We start from the raw sequence: 22016 nt of genomic DNA on the forward strand, positions 1-22016 counted from the left end.
ACGTTTAGTCACCACTAGTACCTTGTGTATCATTATCATTCATCATCATCATGAACAAATCGTACACAACAGTAGCGGCGATTGGGTTGGAAAACTGGCGGGGGGGGCAAGGTGTCAAAACTGGGGGGGGGAGGGACAAGGTAAGGACAGTTTACTTTCTTGCTAGATAAGGTTTAGCAAAGTGCGGGGGCAAAAGTGGCAAAAAGTTGGGAGGGCCAACTGCCCAGCCCCCCCCCCGTACCCACGCAGTCCCTAATCGCCGTCACTGGTACACAATATCTGGTTTCAACAACGAGTAAAACTTGGTATGACTTACGGGAATTGTTACGAGCAAGAAAAAAAATAGATAAATTTGCATTTCTCTGCACACTGACAATATTCATGTATAGGGAACCACGACATTTACTCTTTTCCAACCTTCTTTTTATTTTGCTTGTTCAGCGCCCGGGGCTGTGGACGTTTAATGTAATTTAATTCTGTTAAATTGTGAAATTTAGAGTATTCATTTTCGAATCATAAGAATCACACGACGAGATAAACATGTTCCATGCACTTACAAGAGAATACGATGCTGTGTGCATAATAAGTTAGGTGTGCTGACAATTTTGAAACACCCTGGATTGAATGCCACCTTGTAAGATGGAAGGTAAATACATTTTCTGCTCTTTATGTTCAGAACACAGTTAACCACGAAATAACGAGAGAGGTAGTTAAGGCGATCCACGATAGATGGCTCTGGTAGTTGGCGCCGCTGCAGAGTTCTCCGCATTCGCCCATCACCGCAATGACACGAGCAGGACTGCCACTTCCGCCGCCTATTTTCATTGGAAATGTAAGAAGCGTGAAGTCTCTAGGAGGGAGGTCTTCCAGACGGGCGAGATTCTCCAGGGCGTATTTGTTTTGACCCAGAAGTGTTCTGTGAGTCTCAGCCTGACCAAGTTTGCCTCCATCGATGGACAAAGTGTCGATTCCAACTCCAACAATGTTCCTTTCATCCATCAACCACCTTGCGGCATCGGCTCGAATACCTAGCAAGAAAAAACAACATTTATATATTAAAATAAGTACACACATTTTATGGATCGTCTTTAGATAACGCCACATCAGTCATTATTAGACTAACCGTGAAAAATATACGATTATATTACAGTATTTTTTATCCGTAGTTTCCTTGTTTTTGCATTGCTTTTCTATCTCCCGCAAGGATTAGGATGCAAGATTAAAAGATGGAATTGATGAATATAAAAATACCAATGAGTGTCTGTTCAGGCAGGAACTGGAACTCAGAACCTTCAGTGTTGAGATCTTGAGTCGACAAGTCAACGCAAACTGTCACCGACTCGATGAGGTTTTAGGGAGATTAACTGTGTACTGTCGTACAGTGGGATGCACAAGTATTGCTCGGCAAATTGTCCATTCCATGACTATTTTCATTAATTTTTCTCTTGCCTCCTACGTCTATAAATATTTATGTATGTTGGTGCAGCGGTTGTCACTAGCTTGTTTGGCATTTTGTTTCAATTCTTGAAACTCTTATTACGTAAAACAAAGAAAATTAATATAGTGATGGACAATTATGATATGTAATACTTATGCATCCAACTGTACGTTACACTTTTAAGAGTTGAGAAAATTGTTGACATTAGTACTCATTAAAAACATGGTGAAATTTCGACAACCTACACCCAATGATGAAAAACAATCCAGCTTGATATATTTCCTCTTGATGGTTACCTTACCTGGCTCACCTTCACGCGGAGTTTGAATGAATTCACAAGGACAGACAATTTTCTTCCGACTGTACAAAGCAAAGATCCAAAAGGAAGGCAATGTCTAGAAAAATCTAAAGGTTTAATCATCCCCAGGAGTGCACTTGAAGCAGAAAACAGCCAATTCATGAGTTTTTGCAGAATTATTCATCTGGGGGATGTGGATTAGTCTTTAGAGGGTGTAAATATGAATTTAGCAACAAATAAACTTAGGAGGTTACGTGTGTGTTAAATGTGTGAACTTGAATGTTAAAACCAACGTAAGAATTATTCCCAACATAAAGACACATTTCTTCAGTCGATGATGACTTGCCAAGTGGTGGAATGTTCCCCCTTGGCACGGCATAGTTAAAAGCACGTTTGTTTGCCTCACAATGGTCGCTATCCAATTACAGCAGTCGAATCTGAAGTCAACTCAGTGTAGTTAGGTTGTAAGAAAAATGACGATTGTTTAAAATAAACTTTTACGTTTGAGAATTCTCTAGTCCTCAGTCTCATTTCGTAAACAAGACTTTTAGAAGGAAGATGGCGAATCTTACCTCATAGAAAACTTAACGTAGCACGTATTTTACTTTCGTCTAGTTCTCAGTCAAGTCCGGATTTATAAACACCCATCTCGTTTTCTCGGTCTTGTCTCGAAATAAACAGTGAATGCAAAATATGCAACGTACCACTGCATACATTTTCAGTGTATGTAGGTCAATAGGGCAAACATTCTTTCTTAATAGCCCTTTTTCCTGTCTAATGCCTTCTTGCGATGCTGCGAACCCTCATAAAACTGAATTTATCCCCAATGTACGCAACCGCACAGGCTCACGGATGCCTCTGATAGATTATCTACGGAATCACGATAAATCTAATATACAGGGTGTCATTTTAATGGCGCCCACGGACCACAGATTCGTGTAGAGGACATCAAAACAAACAACTTTTCTCCGTAACATTTTTCACGTTGGTGCGTCAATTCGACGCTACAGCCGTTCAAAAAAGACCGTTTTGCCGCCTGGATGCTGGCAACCCAACACAACATTTGATCGTATCTGTGACGTCATTTCCTGCGGCGAAACAGCGCACGGTAAGGTTGCAAGGAACACACAAATTTTGTAAAAAATGACAAACTACCAACCACATTATTTAGCTGTAAAACGAAGCGAAAAACGCGTCCAGTAAACCGAACATCATAGTCTACCAGCCAGAAGATCAGCAGTCATCTCAGGGGAAGGGGGAAGTGAAGCAACGATATGAGAAATGGTAAAAACATATTCAAAATGAAGAGTCAATATCGGTCAAGTCTCAGCCTACATGTCAAATATCAACAACAATAACTTTTATTGTACTTACAACTTACATGTGGCTGTTTACGCCCAGCTACATGTCAATTATATTTGCAAATCTCGTTGCAAGGTTGATATCTACAGGTTTGTGTCCAGATGCCTTGTGGTACTTTGTGCTGATAACGGAAGTATCTGAGGTTCACGTTGTTACATTACGGCTAAAACACGTACAACCACAGTAACAATCTAATGATGAATCAGTAGCGAATATACTGCCCTGTTCAGAGTTGCAAACTATTACATGTGTATCCGGTGCGTAGATAAACACAGTCGTCGGAGAGTTTGTGTTACTACTATTTATATCCCTGTATTTTCAACCATTTTTGTCACTTGCCTCTAAATGCCCTGAATATATTACATTATATTATGTGTTGCTTACCTTTGGAATTTTGAGTTCTTTAATTTCTATTTTGTCATCTGTTCAGTGTGTCACAGACAACTAGTATCAGAAGGACGAAGTGGATAGACTAAATTGTAGATGCCAACTTGGTAACTAGATTTGCAAATATTTGACATGCAAGCTGATACAAAATTCGATATGACCACTTCTACTTGAATTCTATTTTCTTTCTACCATTTTTCGTATCGTTTATTTACTTCCTGTAAGGTTACAGATCGTGTTTTCTCCATTTGTTTTACGGTACATAATGTGGCTGATTGTAGCTATGTCATTTTTCACAGAATATGTGTGTTCCTGGCAACCCTGTAACGCATCGCTTCACGACGGGATATGACGTCACAAATGCAATAAAATGTTGTGTGTGGTTGCCAGCATTCAGGCGGCAAAACGGGCTTTTTTGAACGACTGTAGCGCCGAAACGACGCTCCAATGAGAAAAATGTTACTGAAAAAAGTTGTTTGTTTTGATGTCCTCTATACGTTTCTGTGGTCCGTGGGCGCCATTAAAATGACACCCTGTATAAAAATGGATGTGTGTGTGGGGGGGGGGGGGTGTATGTGTGTGTGTTTGTTCCAGCATAACTCTCGAACGCCTGGAGCGATTTCAACCAAAGTTGGAACACGTATCACTTGCAATCTCGAAAGAAATACTGTGGGGGTAAGACACCCCTGCCACCCCTAGGGGTGTGGGTGGGAAAGGGGTAACATGTAAAAAAAAAATCGAAAACGACCGATATTAGTGTGGAATCCATAGTTTTCGGGATCGCTAACATGAACAGTGACACTCCCAATGCCGTTCAACTCCAAGACACCCTTGGCACCCCTAGGGTGGGAGTGGGAAGGGGGTGACATGTAAAAATAATCGAAAACGACAGATATTAGTGCGGAATCCATAGTTTTCGGGGTCGCTAAGATGAATAGTGACACACCCAACAGCTTCAACTCCAAGACACCCCTGGCACCCCTAGTGTTGGGGTTGTGAAGGGAATGACATGTAAAAATAATCGAAAATAAATAAATAACCGGGCAATCGGCTAGTAGTATATATATTAGGGCTGAGCTGATACCGATGTCGATGTATCGGTATTGGAAAGTATCGCTTGGAATTTATTTCTCGATACCTGCCGATACTTTTCCGGCATTTTGATCTTCCACGGACTCCACAAGAATGCCATGTGACACTTTCGCGGAGTCTAATTATCCTGGAAATTATGCAAAATTCGAAGTTTCTTTTTATTTTGCACCGGTTTTGTGTGAAAAAACTGAATTTTGTGATAACATAAAATATAAATTAATCAGGCATGTAGGCAGGGGAGGGACTCGGGGGCCGAAGCCCCCAGAAATACTACAAATACTATCTAATTTAAATAGCGTGTAGTGGTAATTAATTTTACTTCCTTAACAGGATTAAACATCTTGCATAATAAGTTGTAATATACTGAGAAATTCATCTTCAGGGCTTCAACCTCCCACATTTTCACCTTTAGATGGTGACTGCTGATTGTTACGAGCCCCCCCCCCCCCGAAATAAAATTCTGACTACGGGCCTGAATTTAATATTCTGAATTAATTCAGAAACATTTTAATCTATATTTTGAACAACTTTTAATTACTACAATTTTCAAGCATCGATATCTGTATCCATGAAAATCGATGAGAGTATCGGCATTGGTTCAACCTTAACATATGTATGTGTGTCTTTGTGTTTATAAATTGAGGCGAGATCGGGGTACCAGCCATGCACTTAGAATTCGAGATGAGATGCAGAAGGAAACAAGACGAGAGACTCCCCAAGTCTCGTCTCGAACCCTTCCCTAATCACAAGTTGGGAACGAGATAAATGGCATTGCTCTGAAGACTATTTCCTGATGAAAGAAGATGCCCCAAATACCACCTGTATGTTGTTCCACGGAAGACCTGAAATGGCTGGACACTTTGGACAGGCTCCAAGAATTATGCAACTCCCTCTGGGACTGTCCTCAAGATGGATCCGAGGAGCGAGAGCGAGGTGTGGCGCTTCAGAAATAAATCTTATGTCATCGCCCTGGCAAATAAAGGGTGGGCTGTTATCAACACAAGCTGTTTCTGCCACAACCGACTTACGTGTACGCATTTCGGAAATGCGTTGAAACAGCAAAGCAAGGTGAAGTCTTCTTGGATGAATTCCGATGGAAAACGAATACACCACAGAAGCAAGAACAATCTTTGAATTAATGAAGAAATTAAAGACAGACGAGCTGGAACTGATGCTGAAACAACAGAAGTAAAATATATCCGATTTATACGTACAAATCCTAATCTCTAAATAACAAGCCGACCTCTGTGGCGAAGTGGTTAGCGCGCTACGACGCAAGTGGTCCCTGCCTGCCCTTCATCAATTTCATCATATCATTCATCGTCTTCGCGATTAGCCAAAAGTGGAAGAAAAGCTGAGTAAAATGAACCAAATCATTCTAAATAGCTATCAATATTTTATTAACAATGTTGTATTTGTATTTTTGTTATTCAGTGTCGCTCTTCTGCCATTTTTTGCTACAAGTGATGATGAGGATTAGTGATGATATGATGAAATTGATGAAGAGACACAAACAACACCCATGCCCACGGGAAACCGGGAACCGAGCTGGCTATTAACGATGTTATTTATTAATTCAATATAGTAAGAAAACTTCGTCTCCACTAGATTTAATTTCTTTTCCTTTGCAGTATATGACTAGAAAGGGGGAACAAACTATGCAAACGGGCTACGCTTCTATACTACTTAAATCATGATGGATGCGTTCATCATCCATCATAATCTGGGTGAAATTGATCTTCAGTTTCCTTCCAATCTCTTACATTAAATTTTCAAAAGTCGATGACCTATCACCTTGGTTCGTTCATATCCTCAATATCAAGCGAAGATGACAGTTTGTAGATCAGGGCCACCTCATCATTCCAGATCTTCATTCTGCGAGAAGGTCAATCACGCGAACTGTTTCCTTCGCATGATTGAGTCACACTCATCTCAGAGTTCTTCCTACCACGAGTAACCTTGTGGGTATTGAATTTTTAAATGCAATCATGTCTGTCATTGATTGGCGATGTATCTAAACAGAGCCGGGGAAATGGGTCAATTTTAGCTCAGTTTCCAGTTCTCCGAAATATGAGCCTCAGTCCTAAACTATCTTCTACATTTACAAAATTTGTACCTAGAGTACCTTGTTTCTAAAAAGTACAATTCGAGTTCATTAACAACTTTTTTCATAACATTTTTCATTTCGAAGTCGTATAAACACTGTAGAATTTGCCAGTGGTAAAATGGAATTTTTTGTATTTGATTTATACGTATGAACGTGATAAGGCACCTCACGGCACGGTTTTGTTTAAAAAGACACTTTTGAAATAACGGATAAGCCTAATAGTATTTTCTTATCTTGCGATATATCGAGGACAAGATGAACGATGACTAGATGAAACTGATGAGGAGCCAATCTCAAATTAACGCTCATGCCCAAGTAGGCCGAGACTCGAACTGTGGGCGAGTTCGTGAATCGACCTCTGAAACCGCTTGGTCACAGAGGCGGCGAGAGTGACGTTATAAAAATAGTAAAATATTCTCTTTTACAAAGTACTGCAGGGAGCAATGACCACTCGACAGACAGAATTGTGAAAGGATCCGAGAATTATGTATGAACCGGAAACAATGGTATCTTGACTCATGTCTCGAAGACTTCTTGAAATACACGAGGAGAAAAATATGTTGCACCATGTTTATTTCACTGATTGTTTTTCAACATCCTTATTGGTCAATGTGGAATTCCACGTTATTTATTGATGGTCGCATGATAACAGAGAGAGATTCATTCAATAAGGTATAAACACAGCATATTGAACAATGACCGTTAGATGATGCAAAAATTAACTTCTGTTGCACTTATGTTATCAATTCTTTGATGTTACAAAAGATTAATCATATTATGTGTCTATTTAGAACTTGCAAGAAAATGGCCTGACCATGACGAACGATTAAATTAATGTTAATTACTAATGAAAATTATAATTTAAAAACTAATGAGTCAACTTGTAAACAGATTTTACATTAAAAGTTTTTACATCACATCCAAAATCACGCCGAGGTAATTTCACTCTATGCATCTAAGTGAATAAACTATTTTGCATATTAGTCTAATGTAAACAATGTATCAATTCTTCATGCTTTTTCGGCAGTTAAAATATCATGCATAGCGCAGAATTCCTATGTAAGAACTTTGTAATAGTTCAAGCTTTGTGAAAATTGTCAACAGGTAACTCCAACATCAGCTGCATATTGAGAAAAAAAAAATTATCATCCACCTTATTTTCTTTTAGCTTCTGATCTTGCTTGCGTATGACAACACCTTGCAAGAAAATATGATATAACTATTTTGACTTTATTGTGACAGTAACGCTGTATGTATTATACTAGGACATGTTTGAGGAAATAATGAATCTAAGGTTTAATACTTCACTAAACTTAGAGGTTCAATTCTGATGTTTAATAATAGTGCACCTTCAACGAAATTCCACATTTCTCTAATTCATATTTGCTTTATTTGTTCTAGCATACCCATAACATACCCATTTTATTCTTAGCTCATTTGAAAGTACAGGAAAATTATTTAAGAATGGTGTTTGTTACGTTGTAATACGTCAAGTAGTTCTCAAGTAAATGTAACCTGAAGTTGAGCGTGAAGGCGCATCCTCGCAATGCCTGTCGGCAGAGCCGAGCGCAAATGCCGTCGTGCATACAGCCTGCACGCTTGTGCTGCATTTTTCCTACACTCACCATAGATAAGTATCATCTCGGCCATTTCAGAGTTATATATATATATATATATATATATATATATTATTTTCTCAGAAACAGTTCTGACGTACATACACTATCACTAACGTCTGGTTAATCAGTGTACTTTGTAACGTCCTTGCTTTATTTGATAAATCAATTAGAAAGAAAGAAAAATACATAAGGTGCAAAGTTTAAAAGTTGAAAACTTAAAGATTTGTCATGACCAAACGAGAAGAGCTGATTGTTCCGATGTACTAAAAATTATAACTCAAATGAATGAACGCCAAATAAAAATTAGAAAGATGTTAAGGTACTAACCTTTATGTATGTAACTGATGCCGGAATGTAAGAAATTTATATTTTTTTAATGCACAAATATTTGTTAACTGACCTCAAAGTACCTTTATTAGGTAGGCCATTCCCGAGGTTCCGAGATTATTTCCCATGATCCTGTGCGCGCTATGACGTCATTAAGAGGACAGAATGGAACTTGTTTCGTTAGTGTATAGGGTCAATCCATATGAAGTCATACAACATGGTTGCTTGACCATTTTTAAAAAAGTTTATTTTTTGTGTGGTGTGAGCCTCATATGTTGACAGTTCAGAACTACTGTTATTTTATTTTTACTATCACCGATTTGAAGATGGCGGGCATTCTTTTATCATGGCGCGCGTCATTTTCTCCATTCGTAAGCACCAGCGGCAACTTTCTTATCTCAGCTCTGGTAAGTCCTACGACAATGAATCAAAATCTGTGATGTTAAGCACATTATAGGCTACAATTATACTTCTGTGTAAGTTTCTAAATATTATTTCTTCATAATAAATTTTAAGGCCAAAATTGTGTATTTTAATCGCTCAAAATGACATTTTTGGGACATTTATTTTAGGGGGGAGGCAGTTTGTTTGACACTTGAATTTTTTTGTGCAAGTACCTATGTACCAATAGAGTATATCAAAATTATTTGAAGCTTGAGACTTTAATATTTCTTTTTCTACAGGGTCATAAACATGTACTTTTTGTTAAAAAAATCCAAGTTCAGGGTTAAATATCTCTGGTGGGCAGTTGTTTAAAAATCTGAAATTTGTACACAATACAGTACTCCATGATAAGTAACTTCAGTAAAAATTTTGAGTTTGAGATTTAATTACTTTAAGAGATACAAAACTCGTGAAAAATTCAATATTTTGTATTAGATATGGTATGCCTAATTTCATTTTATATTAACATTTTTTGTTAAAATTTTGCAAATTGTAATTTGGAATGTCAATGAACAACATTTCAATCCTGAAATGGATCTACAATAAAGTATATATACGAGGGCGTGCTGAAAAGTAAAGCTTCCTATATGTTTATTTTCTTTGTTACCTTGTAAACGCATTTTGGATTTTGAGCAACCATACATTGCACTTATAAGACTTTCCTGCTTCTCCATGGAACTTCTATCGCCAGGGGGTGCTGAACTATAGCGAGTAAAATGGAAGCATGTAACAATGCAATGTTGGTGAAGCGCCTGAAGTAGCGTGCAATGATCGAGTTTCTAACCGCAGCAAATGTGCTACAAATTGACATACATCTGCGACTGAGGGCATTTTATGGGGATGAATGTGTAGACATCAGTACTGTGCGATCTTGAGTTTATCATGCTCTTAAAGAAAACCCCCAGCTGAAGAAATCTCAGCTATGTGAGAGAATGGAGTGAAAAGCGGCGAACTGCAACTGATGGAGGTAATCGGAAACGTGTTCAGCTTGGGTTTTCTTGTTTGTTTCAAGCGTGAACTTAAGTTACAATTACGTGAGATCTACTTAACATATTGCAATGTAACAAACGCCATTCTCAACGATTTTTTCCGTACTTTCAAATGAGCTAAAAATAAAATGGGGTTTCCATTTAAAAAAAACTAAGTTTGTGTTGAAAATAGTACTTCCTTAGGTAGTTGAACGTATTGTGTCCACTAATTTCATGAGCCCCTCTCATACCTTTATATCTACGAAAGCAGTTTCTCAATATTTATTGTTGTTCACCAAATATTTCCGGTGCTAATTTTAGATGACTCGCCCTGTATATATTTGTATAAGTACTCACCTGGATAGTTGTAGTCTCCTGGAGCCCCTCCACGCTTGAGTCCCAAGTAGGCACTCCTGTTATGCATCTTCTTTCCCCAACCGGACCTCACTATTACCACTGCGCCCACGGGTATTTCCCCGTTTTCTTCCTCCCAATTTTGGATATCTTCCACTGTCAGCTTGGCCATTGGATTCTGCATTGCTTTCTCTGTTATATCAATCACGACACCTGCAACATAACGAAAAAGCGCATTTGACTTCTACTACTTGCTAATAGTAACATAGGCGGTAATGGCTACGAAAGTTATCGTGCATGCGGCGGGTGGTCCCTTTAAGAACTCCTTTCGACGCTACAAGCCTCAAAAAATTGCGATTCTCATCTTCTATGAATGCATCCATGCAGTAGAGATTCACTTTTAGGCAGTGGCGCAGGAACGGGGGGCTACAGGGGTACATTAACCCCTCAAAATTTTTGTAGGTGGGTACAGTAGCCTACCCCCTAAACCGTCGATCCGAGTTGTACCCCCTGTACCCCCTAAAATAATTTGAAAGGACTCAAGGTGCAGCTGTAAAAAGAACCTATTTTCTAATAACTCAACACAAAGATTATATTGTTTACAAACATTACATTCTTTCAAAAAAAAAAAAAAAAGAGTGGAATATAGATGAAAATATAGTGAAATAGAGATGGAATATAGTTTAGTTTCAGGAAATCATGTTGCCGGTTAATGCCCCTTTTTGTACATCTGAAGTAGTAGTCTACTGATTTATAAGATGTATATCTGCATCAGAAGGTCATCTACGACTGACCCTCTTTCCTTTAAAACTTATCATATAGAGTAGAGTTTTCTTAAACTAAATGCATTCACAATTCTCACAAAATAAATTGTGAAAGTTTTACTACCTATGAAATTATATAAATTATAACTTCATAATTCGTCACTATAAGCAGAATTTATATTTTTCCCATTTTAATGCATATATGAATTCATTGAAAATTATCATCAGACAAATTATTTGCAGATTTTTACATTTCTGTTTAAATTGTAGATCCAGTTCCGATTAACCCATCTGAGCACAAAGTGAATATAGATTAAGTTTTTGACATCGAACAAATGCACTGGAGGTCCATTTATTGATAGGTAAAGTAAAAGTATTGATAATTCTAAATTATTTCTCTGATCAGTTAAGGTTAGATTCATGGCACTGAACTTGCAATTTCGATTGGATATACAAGGTCTTTGAGTGAAGTGGCAATGTGTTTTGGATTTCCTTTGTAGATGCGAAAATCTTCAGTTAATGATGCCGCACATGTTTGTGCTTACCTTAAAGTTCACCTTCTCACATAAACGACACTGACACTCGCTAGAAGGCCATGTATCTGCAATTAATGCGTCTACATTCGGAAAGAAAGCCTAAGTCTTCAAACCGACTATTCATATTACCTACAAAAGATTGAAAAATAAATCTTCTGAACGTATAGTGTTGAACTACCATCCTCTCATAGTAAATAAATTGTTTTCAACGTTTCAATAGTTTTTCTAGCCATGTCAATTTCTTGCTTTGCTCCAAGAACTGAAGAATTTCGGTTTTGCATATACAATGGTATTGCTTTAAGTACTTGTAGAGCTGGGTGAGGCCTATGTGGGGCCTGTGTAGTGTTCTCTCCATATGTGTGATTGTACTTCGCTAATCTCATGTTATCATCATTCATCACCATCTTCGCGATTAGCCACAGCTGGGAGAAAAACTAAGTAAAGTAAATCATTCAAGTGCTTGTAGAGAGTCGTAAAGTGGAGCCTATTCCATTGTAAATAACTACTTTGTGAAATATTTTACGCGCAGCATGCTACGTAGCTAGTGGTCCGGGTTCGAACCCCGGCCTAGGCATGGATGTTTCTTGAGAGAGTCCCTTCATCAATTTCATCGTATCATCACCCATCCTCATCTTCCCGATTAGCCAAAAGTGACAGAAAAAACTAAATCATTTAAAAACTGCGACCTCTCGTGAGTCGATCGGGAACCATCACAACTCATTTTCTTCAGAGACAACGAAACATTATAGCTTTCAACAAACGTTCGGATAGCCTTACAGAACGAAGCAACCCAACATACGTACATAACAAACACGGCACAGTTTTTAGTATTCGAAGAAAATGTGCTTGTGGAACGTTATACGCAATAAGATACATTTCGTATATTTAGAATTTTCTACTCTGAAAAAGAAAAATGCAAATCCGGGATCATTTTAAGGCAGGGAGGGGTTTCATTTACTAATTTGATTTTCCCTAGTTCTTCACTGCTTCATTTGAAAATGTGATTTCCTCAAAATTTAGGAGGGGTTGTAGCCCCATCAGCCCTCTCTGTGTACACCCCCACCCGCCCCACATTTATGCTTACATACATTCATACATACATACATACATACATACACACATACCATTATATATATATAAAGGTATGTGTGTGAGTGGGTGGGTGCGAAGTGAATTTTGTACCACCCAAAATGAAAAACGTTCCTGCGCCACTGCTGTTAGGCTATCTCTGACATATTCCTATCAAAAAACGATCATTCTTTTTAGTCTGCTAAGGACAAACTACACCCAACCATGAAAGAGCCGCTCTTTGGAGTGTGAAAACCTCTCGATAAAACTTACCAAGACCTTCTTTAATGCGAAAACCTAAAATAGAATATGCTACATTAGGTCTGGATGGTAATACATGCATGGCATAAGGCGGTAGTGTCCCTGCTGACATGATAATGCTTCCAAGGCGTACTATTGCTCTTAATGTGTTTTCCGATGGAGAAAATAAATAACTGTGGTCTGTGGCAACTCTGAAACTGTGACTCATGGCTGTATGTACAGGATACGTACATACACGCAGGGTGGTATTTGAAAAATGTCCAGTGCAGGTTTCAATTAATTTCTTTCGAAGCATAGTGTGTGTGTGTGTGTGTTTGATTTTTTGTTTTAAGTTCACTTTATGCATGTATGTTTTTATCTATCTATCTACAGGGTGGCTCAATAAGTCACTTAACACCCCCGGTACAAGGCCACTGCAGCGCGCAACATGGAAATGGTCATGACCAATCGTTATCAGGCCAAGGGGGAACCACATTGACGACACCCGCAGGGTCGGCAGCCATCATGATGTCCGCCATCTTGAATTCAACTTCAGAATTTTAAATGGGAAGGGGGTCGTGCGACATTTCAAAATGGGCTAGAATTTCACGAGAAATGCAATGGTGAAGGTTTTTTCGACGTATCTTTAACCAGTAAAAAGTTATGACTGAATTCTTGTACCAATTAGCTCCTTTTCGAGGTGTTAGAAAAATGCCTTAAAATTTGTTTAGCGCATCGGTAATGCATCGAGATCAAAGTGACGTCTAGGGAGAGACGTTCGCATGCCATTGCACATTATTTTAATCGGATACATCCATGAAGAGCTGCTCATTATGAATGGTTGTCGCGAACAATTTACAGTGTGACGCTTCCATTGAATTAAAAGTCCTTCACAGTGACAAGGCTAATGTTTATGTTCATAAGGAACTTCATAAACAGAATATGTGACCCTTGTCATCTGATAACTAACTTTGCACAGAAACTGCTTCACAACGTTCCCATAGTGTTCTGGTGTTCCTCCCTATCGGAAAAAACTCTGTAAAAAGTACTTTCTTCCATAAGCAAGGATGTAAAACCTGTTTATTTAACAAATCCAAGTAGGCCTAAGCATTTAAGGTTCCGTTGATGGAAAATTGACTAACCAATCGTGTTCCACACAGCACGTCACACCATTAACTTACCAACACTAACCATTCAGCTTTGATCTGTCAAAAATGGGTTATCAGATAAAAAGCATCGAATATTCTGTTTATAAACTTCCTTCTGAACATAAACATTAGCCTTGTCACTGTGAAGGACTTTTAATTCAATGGAAGCGTCACACTGTAAATTGTTCGCGACAACCATTCATAATGAGCAGCTCTTCATGGATGTATCCGATTAAAATAATGTGCAATGGCATGCGAACGTCTCTCCCTAGACGTCACTTTGATCTCGATGCATTACCGATGCGCTAAACAAATTTTAAGGCATTTTTCTAACACCTCGAAAAGGAGCTAATTGGTACAAGAATTCAGTCATAACTTTTTACTGGTTAAAGATACGTCGAAAAAACCTTCACCATTGCATTTCTCGTGAAATTCTAGCCCATTTTGAAATGTCGCACGACCCCCTTCCTATTTAAAATTCTGAAGTTGAATTCAAGATGGCGGACATCAAGATGTCCGCCGACCGTGTGGGTGGCGTCAATGTGGAGCCCCCTTGGCCAGGCAATGATTGGTCATCGCCAATTTCAAATTCCATGCCGCAGTGGCCTTGAACTGAGGGTGTTAAGTGACTTATTGAGCCACCCTGTATAACCCCAGGGGCCAAAAAAAAAATACAATCAGAGGGAGAATTTCCCCTCATCTACTCACAAATACCACCTATGAATATAATCACAATCTTCAAAAATCCAACGAATAGCACTTTTATGGGTTCAAAAAATATTCAGATTCTAACAGTATAAGTATAACAATAATACTTGCTTCAAAATAGTGAAAACCTTACCAAAGTTCATATTCCCATTTAAAATACAAAAAAATAAATCATTAGTCAAGAGTGGAAATTGAAGGAAGACAAAATATACCCCACCCCACCATGATAATTATTGGGAAGTAGAAATGCTTTGCCTTCGAAACCTCGTCACCTATAATACATCATATTATGGAGTGCATTTTCTGTGAGATGAGGTTTCTAAAATATTTTACGAACGTATTATTAATTATCTGAATGTTAGTGACAATGGTTCTTCTTTATTAGCACGTAATCTTAATTGGACATTACCTACTGTCTAGCCTTTCCACTACTTACATGTGTACTTGTTCTAACAGTACGTTTCTAGAGAGCACCTCTTCCCTCGTCTTCAAGCGAACAATGTATTTTTACCGGTGGTGGGAATCGAACCCGCGACAGACCTGTGATGTTACTACAACCAACTACTCCTCGGCGTACCGGATTTGTAGTAAAAATCAAGGCAAAAAGAATTTGTTCACCTGAAGACGAGAGAAGAAGTGCTCTCTCGAAATATAAAGTTACGATAGTAGAAGCACTAGACGATGAATAATGTGCAATTAGCATTGCTTGGAACCTCTTCTTCATGAAATTATCCTATTACTTTGTATTTCTTTCTACAAATAAATGCAAAATATTAGGAGAAACATTTTCATGATTGGAACGCATGTCACAACATCCATTAACAAAATTTGGAAAAGTACATCTACGCCTTGAAAAGAAAAACCTACCTGGTGCAATGAGATCGTGGAGTGATATTTGATCTACTGTGAGGCCATCTTTATTGAAATGTCGAGGGGCGTCTATGTGTGTCCCTGCATGTTCTATAGTCTGAATCATGTTCAGCTCCAACCTGAAAGAACATAGAACAATCGAGACATTAACATTACAAGAACAAAAATCGTACAAATTTCAAAAGTAACGAAAAATTGCCGCAAAATTATTTCGTAATTCTCAACAAATGTGCATGACTACTAAAAGGATTTGGTTCTGGTCATCAACCATGGTTTGTCACCTATTTGTTTAGCATAAAATACTTTTTGGTTATTTGGATATTCCATTTTTCCCCCTGTGACCAACAGATGGAATGCTCAATGGCGTTCCCAGGGATATCTATTGGGAATATGACCGTAAGGAACGGAAGGGGGTATGTCTTTCTTTCTTAAAAGTTACTTCCATATTCGAAATACCCCTTCATTTTGGGGAAGGAAGCTTGTGTATGGTTAATATTTTTCCACGATACCATTACCTATTGCAAAATTATTTAGTCTCAAAAACTGGGTCGCAACAAGAGGAAAGGGCAGATAAATTTTCCAAGGGTGCTGCTTGCTTACTTGCTGCTGAAGGGGCAACACAACGAGTGGTTAAAGTTCCTACGATTTTTCGATGTTGTCAATTTTGAATTATAGTCCCTCCTTGGGCGAGCGCATAGAGTGGTGGACACACGATCTCTACACTGACGGTCCCAGGTTCGATCCTAGCATGAATATGTTTCCTTGTGTCTATTTATTACCCTAATCATCATTCATCCTCATCGTTGCGATTTGTCTAAAGACGAAGAAAGCGATGAACAATAAGGAAAGGAGAAATTTAATAGAAAACTTAATTGTACCAATCTAACTCCGACAATGAGCTGATCACATAAAGCCATATTATTACTTGTAGCTACTTTCATACTTAGTACATGAAGAAGAGGTGTTATTTTATTTCAAGGGACTCCTACTGTACCTAACTCGCCTATCTTCGTTTCTTTGAGAAAGTATGTGGGAAAAACGAAAAAGTCTGACAATCACCCCAAGCCTTCCTTTTTTACAAGCTTCTAGTGTCTGAGGTGGAGTTTCAATCATCCACACCTAGAGGCTTTCTGAAATTATTACTATGTTCCCATTGGCTATTTATAAAACGAATTAGTCAAAACTTTAAAAAAAAAAAAATCCTCTGGAAGACCTTGAAGGTTTGACATTTCAAGCATGCAATCTCGAACAACATGAAACCAATTAACTTTTATTGCGGTGGGAAAAATAATGTTTTGTAGAAGTTTGAAAAACTTGACCTTGAAAGTGGATGAATATAGCAGAATCTAACTAACATTAAAATAATTACTTTTGGCCATTAATCGCGGCATGCTGAGATGTATAGAACAAGAACATTGTCCTTCTATTAAGGAACGACGGAAACCACGAAGCTAAGTTCAACAGGAGATGAATCTCAGTTAGGTTTTCAATCATAAATAAATTGTCAATGTTTGAGCTCCGGGTTCATTCGTGCACGAATAATGCACGACGTGATAAATTATTTACTAAGACATCCGTTTCAAATTAAGTTGACCGTGTGCAGGCCGAAGAACGCAGAGTGGAAACACGTAAGGAGAACGAACACTGAAAGAACAATTGGAAATGACCTCGATTGTTGCTCGATGCGAGATACAGACTCAACCGAATGTCCACCTTACTTTTAGCAAAATCAGAACGAAATGTTTACAAACAGATATTTTTTTCTACTATCGTAATGATTTATCTGACTTAATTAGTCGTAATGGCCTTTACCGGTGTAATACAAGGTAAACTTTTTAATTTGAGACACATTCTCACTCCACTAGAACGAAGTAAATGTAAACAAATACACGTGACTTGTGAGAAATCCTATTGGTTGTTCTAATGGCAGCTGTGCAGGAATCTTACGCGTAGGAATATAGTGCATGTTATAAAGCTACACCTCTCAACGTAGCTTCTGTATTGAAGTTGTGGATCGTTATAGTATTTTGAGCTGTACAGCCGTGACCAATACATTCATAGGGTAAGATTACATAACTAACATATAGGAAATATACTATTTCTCAGAAATCATTTGGTTTTGTGTACATTAACTTCGTTCTTTAGTGGATGGAGAACAGTAGCCTCAGGCGCGTATCAAACAAAGCTCAAGCCTGGAGTTTAGACACAGATAACTTGATGTCAGACAAGGAAACAATGGGACCCGAGAGGAAAGGGGGTATTTGCCACAAGACTATAGCCTAGGGGCCGCACAAAAACGAGACGCTGAAAGGGCAAAAGTAATAAAGATCATTGATTTTCAAGAATTTCAAGAATTCTTAAAGGATTTACACTTGACTGAAGTAAAGTATGAAGTGAATTTGGCTGGTGACTATTTAAAACTTGTTAGCGAAAAACATTTAAAAGTTTAAACCCACACTTGGTAGAGAAGAAAGTCTTCATGAATTATGTAATGATAACACAGCCCTGCATTTTGAAAGGAAAAAATATAGATGTTTTCAAATCAATAAGTGATACTTGAAGTATCTTGAATGCTGATCACGGAAATGACATCCATTTTCCCCCCATCACGTCAGGAATTTTCACAATTTCACAATCAAAATTCTCATATTCGCCATTACATTACATCTATTACAGAAAGCAACAAAGGAAATTTATACAAGTGAAATTTCGTTTGTTTGCAAACTAATATGTGATTATGAAAGTATTTTGAATGCTGATCACGGAAATGACATAAATCTCTTCTCATCACGTCAGGATTTTTCCCTAGGTCAGGATTTTTCTGCACGTCACTAAGTTCAATCAACCCACCAACATTGAGTATTGGACATTCTGTCAAGGACATTTTCGAAAATAAAACTACGTAATCTGAGTCTATAAGATTTTCATGCCAATGTGTCACGTGAAGGTGGATTAAATTACTATTCTATATATTCAATTATAGTCCAATACTGGAGAATTTGTATTGTAGAAAACCAATATTTTATCACCATCTAAAGAGAGCCATCTATTGGGGAAATGAAGGAACTACACATTTGATTGTGAAATTAAGGAAGTTAATATAATATATTGCTGTTTTCTGGGAAAAAAAAAAAAAGTAGACGTGATGGGTAAATATGGATTTCATCTTTGGAATCAGCATGCTGAAATTATTCAGAGACACAGTCATCTGCGAGACATCCAAACCTATGTCGACCGATGTAATGTTATAAGATTAATTACTTTTGCAACCTCAGATAATTTAATTGTGAAAAGTACCACTTTTAAACATCAAGATATCCATAAATATACATGGTTCTCTCCAGATGCTAAAACTCGCAATAAGATAGATCATATTCTAATTGATAAAAGAAGGCATGCTAGTATAATTGACGATCGTTCACATAGAGGTGCTTATTGTGCCAGTGACCATTATTTAGTAATTGCTAAATTAAGATAAAGACTCTCAGTGGTAAATCATAAGCAACAAAATCTAAAAGATCTCAAATTTAATACAGGAAAATTTGCTGATGAAGGAATTAAGAAAGAGTACGAAATTAAACTGTCAAATAGATTTGATATTTTGCAGGATTTAAATGATGATGAAATTATAAATTAAACAGGCGTAAATAAGAATTGGGAGCATACGTAATGCAATAGAATCAGCAGCTAAAGAAAATATAGGATACCATAAACCACGAACAAGTAAACCGTGGTTTGATAATGAATGTTATAATCTAATAGAAATGAGAAGTCAGGCTAGACTTAGGTGGTTAAATAACTCTGATGATACAAATTTAAACAATTACCCTATAATAGAATAAACCGAGAAGTTAACCTGACGTTTAGAAGTAAGAAAAGAGATTTCTTGATAAGCAAAATTAACGAAATTGAAAGAAACGGCAAAAATAAAAATATCAGAGATAAAGGTGTAAATTAATTTAGAAAGGGGTGGCAACCTAAAGTGAACTTGATAAAAGATAAAAACGGTGAATTTTTGGCTGACTCAAGCGATATTTTAAATAGATGAAAAAACTACTTTAATGACCTTTTAAATGTTCATGTAGAAGATAAATCAGATGTAAGTGAAGTACACACAGGAGAACCTTTGGTTCCAGAACTTAACTGAAATTAAAGATGCTATTAAAGTACTAAAGAATAACAAAGCACCTGGCATTGATTTCATACCAGCTGAGTTAATTAAATATCGTGGAAATTCGATATGTCAAATTCATAAATTAATATATTAAATATGGAATAAAGAAGAAAATCCTCAACAGTGGAAAATATCAATTATTGTTCCTGTGTTTAAAGAAGTTGATAAAATGAACTGCAATAATTACCGTGGAATTTCTCTCTTCTCAACATCATATAAAATATTATCTAATATTCATTTAACAAAACTAACCCCATGTCTTAATCAATGTGGATTTAAACGTAAGAGATAAACTATAAATCAAATTTTTCACATCAGACAAAACACTTGAGAAAAAATGAAAATTACTCAAAATGTCTATGAAGCATATGATTCGGTTAAAAAAGATAAAAAATACAATAAATTAATCGAGTTTGGAATACCTAAGAAGCGTTTTAATATGATAAAAGTATGCAATAATAAAACAGAGTAAAATTCGTGTGTGCCTTCATGGCCTGGTGCTATGCACAGGGGAGCACTTTACCTTTGTCTGATTACAATTCAATCACAGGTTTAAAGAAGGATATGCATTATATCCACTGCTCTTTAAATTTGCCTTAGAATATGCTGTTAGGGAGGTAAAAGAAACTTGGTTTGAGTTGGTGTTTTAAGCCCACTTTATGCACAGTAAGGTTAATCGGGACTGGACCTACGTTTAAAGTGGGATCCGAACCACTGTGCCTCCACCGGGAATCGAACCCAGGACCCTTTGATTACAAGGCGGCGACGCTAACACTGCGTCATCGGGCAGAAAGTAGTAAAGGACTAAAATTGAAGGGTGTGACTCAGTGGTAGTATATGCATATGATATAGATGCACTAATATGTGTTAGGTAATATTCAAAATTTAATTATTGATAACATCTCGTTTGAACCAGTCTTGAAATTCAAGTACTTAGGAGTAATACTAACAAATGAAGATGATATTAAAAAGTAGACTTAATTCAGGAAATGCGTGTTTCTTTTCTCTTCATAAATTTTTATCTTCTCGTGTAATATCTAAGAAACTAAAAGTTAAAATATACAAAACAGTAATTTTGCCTGTAGTATTATATGGATGTGAAACTTGATCCCTTACATTAAAGAGGAATATAAATTAAGAGCCTATATGAAAATAAAATCCTTAGAAAAAATTAAATCAAAAAGACTTAGGTGGGTAGGCCATGTGGCACGACTGGTAGAGGAAAGAAGAGTTTACAAGATTCTTGTTGAAAAACCTGATGGTAAGAGACCTGTAGGAAGGGCAAGACGAAGATGGAGGGATAACGTTGAGATGGACCTAAAGGAAATCGAACGATGGAAAAGACTGGATTGATCTTGCCCAGGATAGGGACAGATGGAAGGCGTGTGTTGCTGCAGCCATAAACCTGAATTAAAACTGCTACCAGAAATTCAGTGTTGGATGGTAGGTTTCTACTTTTGGCATCCTTCACAGCGAATGCTTATACGAGGCGCATCCAGAAAGTAAGTTTCCCTATTTTTTCCCCGTGAAAGTAAACATAATGAGCCGTGTAAATTGCGCATGCGCAGCAGAGCTAAGACGTATCAATCATATGCCAGGCGGACAGATCCCGCCCGGCGCCAGTAGCGAGGCAGCAGTGGTCCGAAGTGGAAGCTCGTATTCCTTCTCCCGCCGCATGCGAGGTTCGGTCGGTGACAAAGTTCCTGAATGCACAAAGCATTGCGCCAATTGACATTCATCGTCAGCTCTGTGAGGTCTATGGGCCGAACATTATGAGTAAGCAGATGGTGCGTCGCTGGTGTCGGCAGTTTTCGGAAGGTCGTCAAAGTGTCCATGATGAAGAGCGCAGTGGGCGTCCGTCCCTCATCACTGATGATCTGGTTGAGCTGGTGCGGCAGCGCATCGTAGAGAACCGTCGCTTCACGATTACGGAGTTGAGTAGCCTTTTTCCGCAGATATCGCGATCCGTGTTGCATGAGATTGTCACGCAGCGCCTGCTGTTCAAAAAATTGTGTGCCAGGTGGGTGCCGAAAAACCTGACACCCGAACCCAAAATGAAACGTTCAGAAGCAGCACTGACATTCCTGCAACGGTACCATGATGACGGCGATG

The 22016-nt window shown here is 37.9% G+C and overlaps 1 protein-coding gene across 1 annotated transcript in view; it reads right to left on the reverse strand.

The window, feature by feature from the left end:
* Positions 1-343: 343 nt before the first annotated feature.
* Positions 344-22016, reverse strand: part of LOC145984990 (isatin hydrolase-like) — a 61871-nt gene continuing 40198 nt past the window's right edge. The window contains exons 2-4 of the mRNA XM_083118471.1: positions 15728-15849; positions 10400-10609; positions 344-1028 (exon numbers count right to left, since the gene is read on the reverse strand). Coding sequence (XP_082974597.1) covers positions 673-1028; positions 10400-10609; positions 15728-15849 — 688 coding nt within the window. The 3' untranslated portion in view covers positions 344-672. The remainder of the gene's footprint in view (positions 1029-10399; positions 10610-15727; positions 15850-22016) is intronic.

Source organism: Lepisma saccharinum, chromosome 3 (genome assembly GCF_977018435.1).
Source record: "Lepisma saccharinum chromosome 3, izLepSacc3.1, whole genome shotgun sequence".
Classification (NCBI taxonomy): Eukaryota; Metazoa; Arthropoda; class Insecta; order Zygentoma; family Lepismatidae; genus Lepisma; species Lepisma saccharinum.